We start from the raw sequence: 8,932 nt of genomic DNA, 5'->3' as shown, positions 1-8,932 counted from the left end.
CTGTCCTGGCGGGGGAGCTGTCCCCCCCCCCCCCCTTTGGCGCCCGCCGCCAGCGACGTTTTCTCCGACAAATTCAAACTTTCCGACAACACGGCGCCCTGTTTCCCCGTCATGACTGGATGCTTTTATACTTTTTTTTTTATACGGCCTGGTTTGTATAAAAGAAGACCGCTCCCCAGTGCATGATCCTCTCAGCTCATCACACAGGAGTCCTTTAGAAAAATGCTGCTTTTATCCAACAGGTCGGTCCAAACAAGAGGCAGGAGGCAGCAGCCAATCAGCTGCCAGGATGCAGGATTCCTCTGGATCATGGATGCTTCATACGCCCTCTCTGACACATTCCTGCCTTTTTTCCTCTGGACCAGAGACACGAAGAAGGAAAGGATTTAAGAAACAGGATGAAACGGAGGAACAAAAACGACGAGTGTCTTTAAAACAAAAAAATAAAATAAAAAATCTGCTGCAGCGGAGAGGAGGGAGTCTGAGGAGGAAAACTGTTTTCAGTGGCACAAATATCAAAACATGATTTAATACATTCTGAGTGTGTGATTCTTTTTTTTTTTTTTTTTTTTCCGTTGGAGGACTAATTGAATTTTCTCCTCCGGCTCCTCTTACCTTTGAAATGCAGCAGGTTTGCAGAAAATTACCTCAATCTGCGGGAATAAATCAGCGTGAGTCCTGTGTTCCCTCAGTGGATCAGAGCTATGATTCTGTCTGAGCAGCACAGAGTCTGGATCACACACACACACACACACACACACACACACACACACGCACACACACGCCGATGGGTAATTGATCTCCAGATGCTGCAGGGAAGTCATCACACGCAAAATCAAAGGTCCTCAAAAATAGGGGAAAAAAAGAAGAAGAAAAAAAACCCGACAGCTGGACGATGCGGCAGAGCGATAATCCCACAGCAGCAGCAGCAGCAGCAGCAGCAGCAGCAGCAGCATCAGATCAGTGGCAGATTAAATCGTACAGAACATGAGCCAAAGAGAGGAGAATTATTAAACAACCCCCCCAAAAATCTAATTTTTAGTAAAAAAAAAAAAAAAATTTCTACTGTCAAACCGCCGTGTCTTCTGTTATTGTTTTTAGTATATTGTTTACTAAAACAGAACAACGACAACAAAAAAACAGGTTTGACTGGAGCACTCCCTATAATACCGCTGGGCGATTTATTAATATCGATATCAACGATACTGTACGATAATTAAACCGTTGTAGCAAAATGTATATTTTTTTATTTCAAAGAATATTTTAATGATAATCTTAACATTTTAATTAATTACACTTCAGTTCATTTTGATCATTGAGCAAAAAAAAAAAACACTTAAAAAACAAATAAATAAATACTTTGTAAAAATGCTGGTATTTATTTATGAATACAACAGGTGACCTATTTAAGATGGCGATTTTAGATGTAAATATAAAACTTCAGTTCAGTTCGCTACTAATAATGAATAAAATATTTAACAAGGCTTAACATTTATTTTTATTTTTTATTTTTTCGTCCACACCTAAAATCGTTTTTTGGGCTGAGGCTGGTGTTGTTTTTCAAATGTAAAACGTTTTTTGGGCTGGGGCTGGTGTTGTTTTTCAAATGTAAAACGAAATTCTGGAATGTATTGAAACTACCAGAATTTTCATGGACCAAGTTTATTGGTCTACTACGCATTGAAAATCTGGATTAAGATTAAAAAAATAAATAAATAAGTACCATAACAAGTTAATACGACATAAATAAAATTAATTTAAAAATAAGAGTACGGTCGCTGTGCACAACAAAGAGTAAAAAGTATGAGACACAAAACCACCGCCAAGTAATTAAAAAGTATATGCGCGGTGTGCGGTGACATTACGGTTTCCTCGCGGTCAGATTTCACAGCAAACATTATGAAACGATCTAATAATGAGGACGCGGATAAAATAATGCCGCTGTAATTAGTGTCTGACCAGTTGAAAGTAATTAGGACCTATTTAGTGGAAATTCTATTAATGAAGGAATCAATGTTATTAGGATATGCTAATGACACAGCGGCCTGTTGGGAGCCACTCATTTATTAACATGGACGGCGTGAGTGACGGTGCCTCCCCCCACCCCCCCACCCCCCTCCGTACCGACTGGAGTTCTTCTATTGACGGCGCCTCGCTGCTGCTCCTCTCTCCTTACATGACTGTTTATGATCCTCGGCTACAGAAGCAGCTCCGCGAGTGTGTGTGTGTGTGTGTGTGTGTGTGGGGGGGGGGGGGTTAGTTCAGTCATGTGTGTACCGTGTTGCTCATCAAAGACACTCAGAAACTAATGACTGCAGATTAAAAATCAAACATGACATGTTTGTTTAACATGACTTCCTGGAATTATTTTATAAAAAACAAAACAAAAAAAACAACAATATAAATCAAAATTGTTTGCGTCAATTAAAGCGAAGCGTTGCCAAGCAGTGTTGCTCAACCTATGGCACGCACACCTCTGGTGGCTCTGATGTGAAACCCGTTAAAGAGCAGTTAAGTGACGTGATTAAGTTTGTTAAAAACGACATGTAGCGATGTTTAAAAAACAAACACTGGGGCGACGTGAGCGTAAGAGGGTGTTAGCATGTTAGGTTAGCAATTTAGCTTCTAGTGTCTAAATGATGGTCACCACCCAGGAAATATATCCCATCATGCAGTGAAGACCTGGCAGAGTGGAGGACCATCGTCCTTCCGTTTTAATTGTGCAACAGTAATGGCATAATTAACAGCGCACTGAAGTAATGTCCGAAACCGATTTTCATTTCCACTATATAGTGCACTTTATATAATTCCCTATAGAGGGAGTAAGGAGTCAGGAACGAGTGAGTGATTTCCAACATCTGTGTCATGTCTTTATACATCTGTCATGATCAAATGTAGATCAGTTCAGTACTATTCCACTAGGTGGCAGCAGTTGAAGAAGATTTTTGTGTGTGTGTCTTTCTTCAACTCCTGCTGGTTCACCGGGATCGTGTTCAACTAAACAGGCCCGGGTTGAATACTGGGTGAGTAAATAGTGAATAAATTAAAATTAGAAGATGGTTTTATTTCATTAAATTCCTTTTTGATATTTTTGTTTGGTGGTGCGCTGTGGGATTTTTTCTTTCTAAAGTAAAATGTGTTGCGGCTCAGAAAACGTTGGGAAACACTGGTCTGAACAACCAACACTGTGTTCTTAAAGGTGAGCGACGAACATTTGAACATTTTTTGGGCTATTTTGAAATGACGAAATATTACGTTAAGATGAAGATTTTAGTGTTTAAATGCTTTTTATTTTTAGGTTATTTAAGTTGAAAGTAAAAAATTGACCTACGGTACAGTCTTTTGTCTTTTTTTTTAGTTACTAAACTATTAAGAAAATGTCCTCAACGCACTGGTAATATCCACTGACAAATGTATCCAGTTGCTAACCTTCACTGAGGTCAAACACTGATAAACAGCTCGCAGGAGGAGCAAAGAGAAAGAACAAAAACGCCCCCAGTAATGAACACCGCGTCCTGCTGGCAAAGCTTAAACTGCGTTCTGTAATATTGATAAGCAGATGTCTTGTTTATTTGCAGGAAGGTCACAGCAGCAGAAGTGGAAACATGAGGGAATACATTAACCGGTCCTCGGCAGACACGCCATCTCTCAGCTCTCTAAATGTGTTCATCACACAGACGCTGAGGAACCGCTACTCATCTGGCTGCACGGAGAGGAGCCACCAAACACTTTAATGAAACATACCTGTCTGCTGTCAGGAGACCTGGCTCTACAAACCACTGGGTCGGGGACCAGTACAGGTCCGTGTATCGGTTGGCACAGGGCCGCAAAACATTTGACTTAATTCAGCTTAAGTTAGTCTGCATGGCCCTTTATTTTGAAAAACTATCCCTTCCATACACTTCCTCTTTTCAGCCTTTTTTTTTAACGGACGGCAAACTAGCTTTAGCAAAAATGAATAAAAAGCAAACGTAGTACCAAGAGACATGAAAATCAAAGTGCCCCCCCCCCACCTCAGCCCTCCCCACCCCAAAGAAAGGTTGTCAGGCCTGCAGCTTTCCTCATGGCCCTCTCAGAACGGCCTGTTCAGAAGCCGCCCGGTGCCATTGCTTAATTGGGCGAAGAGTTGATTAATTTGTACTAATTGACAGCTAATTTAAACAGGGCACTTCCTGTTCATCGGACTGACAGTTGTAGGGGCACGGTGGGGTTATGTGAGGTTAGGGCAACACACTCACACTGATACACAGACACACAAGCCAACAGTGAATGCACCATATTGAGGTTGCCAGGTCCTTGAACACATCAACACTCAGCTCTCAGTTCAGGGATCAACAACAAGTCTCCACGCAGCCGACCTGACTAACAGATGTTATTTTTTGGCACATACTTGTCACTGCCAAAACAATTTGTTTACTTTACTTAATTTGTCTTATTTCAACATATTCCATATCTTTTAAAAAATATAAAAACTGTAAACACTCACCTGGATTAAAATGCTTTTTGAGAAAGTATCTCTCTTGTTTTTGATCCTGTTGCAAGGCATGGAATCGTCCTCTAGCTCGGTTTTTGCCGTGGTCTCCGTCTACCATTTCTAGTTTTCTTGTTTTTGATCATGTTGCAAGGCATGGAATCGTCCTCTAGATGGCGTAATTACCAGTGTGCAATGGCTAAGGGTGATGTTAGCAGGGTTAGCTTGATGTAGAACTGGTAACAGCTGGAAAAAAAGAAAGAAAAAACAAACCAGCCCAAAAAAAAACCAATACATCGTAGCACGGGGGCTAACATGCTAACAGGATTGTGAGTCAACTTCACATATTTGTGAAGTTGACTCACAACCCCAGCCATTAATTAGGAAAATCCTGGAAGATTTGGGAACATTTGCATTCCTACCTGCTGTCATTCTAATTTATTTTCTGTCCCTGGAAGAGTTGAGATGAAGCTTGTGCCGATCACACACTGAGCTCCTGTTGTTTTCTGTTACAGCAGACACTGTCAGTTTTTGGGTGTTTTTTTTCTTTGTTGTTATTAAACTGAAAAAACAATAAAAAGAAAACGCTCATTTTGCTGTTGCTGCCGTCCCAAGGGCGGAGTCGGACGCTCGGAGACTTATCACAGCGTCATTGGAACTTATTGAGAGCGAGTCGACTGAAGCCGCGGCGACGTCTCCAGCTGAGAACAGTCGAAGTGACTGTCCCACCTGATTACGTGGGACGGACGTCTTTTTGTTTCCTGTTGGACATGCCTGTCGGATCCACCTTTTTTTGCCCGACCGCTCACTTCACCAACGCAGATTGGTGCTAATTAGGAAAGAAAAAGTCCCAGTGATTATGTCACCTCTCATTAACAACGAGGACAATAAGAAATAATTTTTCCACGCAACATTTGAATTCACAGGAACTCACTTTGAACGCTTGTTAAATTAAAGTTCAAACGCAGACATCGCTGTGTGGCAGGAAAGTTTCTCTCCAGGTTAAAGTTTATTAAACAACTTCACAATTAGCAAAATAAGAAAAATCATATTTAAAATAGTAATATTAATAAATAGGAGAACAGATATGAAAACAGGTTTTTATGCTACAAAGAGATTCTGAGAATTCAGCAAAGACGATCCATGATTGTTCTGACGCGTTACTTCTTGGATCTCTCCATGATGTTCAGGAACTTCCCTCTGGTCATTTCCCTCGCTGGAAAAAACAAAAACAAAAAACACACACACATAACATCAAATGTTTTGGACACATCACTGACCACGAGCCTCATTTTAGTCACCATCACTATTGTTGTTTTATAAATCATTCATTTAATAAGCTGTAGCTTCAACATCAGGAGGTAATTCACACAAAACAATAAAAACCTAAAATGATCTTCAGGGACTGTTGACGAAGAGATTGATCAACGTCTAGTTCTGTGTTTCCTACGCTTTTTTTAGCCCCGGCACAAACGTTACATATGAAAAATCCCAGGACACACCACCGAACAAAAATATCACAAAACGTATATGTAACAAAATATTATAATCTTCCAAGTTCAATTTACTCAATGTAAAACATGTGTCTATTTAGTTGAACACAACCCTGATATACTCACAGGAATTGAAGAAAGACACTAAACAACAGCTTCAACAGCTCTCATTCGCTCTTTTTTTCTCTTTAAGGTTTTACATCCATCTGCTGCCACCTGGTGAAAACTTATTTAATTTGTTCTGCCTTTCACTTGCACAGACTAGTGCTTCGTAACGTTTTTTGGCTGCGCACGCCCTTTTATACTCCAACCAGGTTGATAACCACCCCCCCACACCTTCGGAAAAAAAAATAAAACACAACTACTAAACAACAACAAATGACCACGACACACAGAAACGCGCAAGCACACGTTCACAAATATAGCCTATTTTAATGTCTTTGTTGTGTGGGAAAAAAAATTACTCAAACAGGCAATGCATTTTTTTTATCTTGCACACCACCTAGTGGCAGCTCGCGGACCAAACTTTGGGAATCTCTGCTGTAGACCAACAAAAACATACAGTATTTGCAGTAAACAAATAATCGTTTTCAGGGCAATTAAGTGAAAATAGATCATTTTCAACCGTCGACCATCTTTCACGGTACACCGATGTGCCACGGCACAGAGGTTGGGAACCACTGGTCTAGTTAAATCCAAGATCTGTAAGATACTAAAGTTCTACGACACAGACAATTAGGTTCTCCACTTCCTGCTCCACCATCATCTCCGCTGAAGGCCTTATATCAAAGTGGTCTTTAGTAAAAGTGCAATCATCTGGGAGTTCTTCCTGCAGCATCATCAGAACCAGTGACACGCGTCTTCCTTCTGCTCTGATTACACTTTGTTAAAAGACAAAAACAGATTCTCTGCTTCACGACAGTCTTTATGAGCTGCAGTGCTGGAATGGTCTGCCTGACTTTATTTATCTTCTCACTAACCTTGTGCATCACACACACATAAGACAACAGAGGAGCCGAGCGCCGTCTGATTGCGAACGGTCATTACGCGGAGAGTCATCCACCTTCACAACGCCAGCCAGGAAAAATGTGCTGTGGGTGTTAAGTGCGGCGTGCCTGTGTGCCGCTGTGACAGGGCCCGCCTCTGCCGGCAGTGGCGGCTAATGAAAAAGTCAGGGCAGAGCATAATTTAGATGAGTCGCATAGTGCGGAATGATAATGGTTGACGAGGGCGTGGGGCCACGTCACCTTGAGGTGTCCGTCATTAGGTTCAAGATGATGCTAATTGAAATGGGACGGATTCATTTTGCACTTTGCTGTCTCTTCAAATCACGCTAAACAAAGTCATCAGTGGACGACTTACAGCAGCGTAGGGGGACGGCGGGGCGGGGGGTGGATTACGATTAAAGTGAAGCCATCAAAATTATGGAGGAAAAAGTAATTACATTGAGACGACCCTGAGACCATCGCCACGCTGATGTCACCGTGTCATTAGGAGCAGTTAGGCGGAGATGGTGGGTCTCATTTAAAAAAAAAAAAATTTTTTACACTGTCAACTTCTACAACTCTTCCTCGTCCTTCCCTCCATCACTCCAAACCAGGAGACAGATCAAAGATGGCCGACCTGTCGCTCTCACTGAGGGTCTCATTAATTACAGCTCAGTTCATCCTCCTGTCACACAGATACAAGTTTGCAGCAGTGATTCCATCACAATAAAGTCCAAAATAAATCAGAGTCAGGAAAGTCAGAAAGTACGATCATCAAACATCGAGTTACGTTTTTGGAATTTTGAAATCAGAGCAAATTTCGTTTTGAAAGTTTTGAACCAAACTCAAATAAAAACCTGTTCAAATTATTGGAGCTTTGCAACAGGTTGGGATTTCAATAAAAACAAATACATTAAATACAACTTATATCTGTGACTGAAGTAGTTTCCAGTAGTTTCAGTAAATAACTATTTGTAGTTGACTGGCAAACACAGAACCAGGAACCATTTAACAGTTAAAAGAACCCATGTAATTAATGATGATGTAACTAACGTGATGTTAAATTCTCAGGTTAGTAGAAAAAAAGCTTTTTCAAATGCTGTTTGTTTCTGTATTGTAAAAGATGCAGAATTATCGCGGTCATTTTTTTTTGGGTGCTTGTCGTCAGGTTGATAAAGTTTTTCTTTGATTTTCACTCATTTCCTCACCAACATGAATCAGAACCCGCAAAATGATGACCCGCCTTATGAGGACCAGGTTTAACTGGTCCTGGATCAATAACAGAAAAAAGTACAAACACACACACACACACACACACACGTACGTAGAGGCTTTGTCATACTACAGGGGAGATCAATACTGATTAGAGAGACTTAGAGATTTGTTTAGTTGATTAGAAAGGTCAATTAGTAATTTTGCACTAAGTTAATCAGCATCTTGTTACCACTGCCATCCATACCAAATGACACCGTATGGATCCTGCGGCCCCGTCTCCTTGGCCTGTTGATTTGTTACGGTCTAATTATCATTTAGCAGCCGCAGCTCTGAGACACCATCAAAGTCTGACACGGCCGGTCTGATGTACTGTCATTAACAACAAACAAACAAATAAATCAAATATCGCAGTTCACCTTTTAGCCTCAATGTTTTGTTTTATTTTTATATTTTTAAAATTTTAAAAATAGCCAACATGTCTGCATCCTGAGAGGTCAGCTGAACTAAAAGATACTTTTACTCTTATGTACACTCGAAGTATAATGTGCCTGCAAAGTATGCATTCCAAAAACACACAGTATGTGCTGACACTGTACAGTATTCAGTTCACAGCTCTTCCTTGAACTTCATTTCAAAACACTAATTCTCTCTGCAAAAAAGAAAATAAAAAAAAGATTTTTCTCCCCACTATGACACAAATACAAAATATTAACATTTAAATGAATTTGATTTGTGTGTCCGCCCTGCAATAACACTGTGCCCCCAAA

At 40.6% G+C, this 8,932-nt stretch overlaps 2 protein-coding genes across 2 annotated transcripts in view; both read right to left on the bottom strand.

The window, feature by feature from the left end:
• vsx2 (visual system homeobox 2) overlaps nucleotides 1–757 on the bottom strand; it is a 7,843-nt gene extending 7,086 nt beyond the window's left edge. The window contains exon 1 of the mRNA XM_008307073.3: nucleotides 19–757. Coding sequence (XP_008305295.1) covers nucleotides 19–113 — 95 coding nt within the window. The 5' untranslated portion in view covers nucleotides 114–757. The remainder of the gene's footprint in view (nucleotides 1–18) is intronic.
• Nucleotides 758–5,449: 4,692 nt separating this feature from the next.
• lin52 (lin-52 DREAM MuvB core complex component) overlaps nucleotides 5,450–8,932 on the bottom strand; it is a 10,715-nt gene continuing 7,232 nt past the window's right edge. The window contains exon 6 of the mRNA XM_008307083.2: nucleotides 5,450–5,687. Coding sequence (XP_008305305.1) covers nucleotides 5,632–5,687 — 56 coding nt within the window. The 3' untranslated portion in view covers nucleotides 5,450–5,631. The remainder of the gene's footprint in view (nucleotides 5,688–8,932) is intronic.

The sequence above is a fragment of the Cynoglossus semilaevis genome, chromosome 1 (genome assembly GCF_000523025.1).
Source record: "Cynoglossus semilaevis isolate Cse_v1.0 chromosome 1, Cse_v1.0, whole genome shotgun sequence".
NCBI classification, from domain to species: Eukaryota; Metazoa; Chordata; class Actinopteri; order Pleuronectiformes; family Cynoglossidae; genus Cynoglossus; species Cynoglossus semilaevis.
The sequence above is the reverse complement of the archived record's forward strand: the minus strand, read 5'-3'. Positions and strand labels throughout refer to the sequence as shown.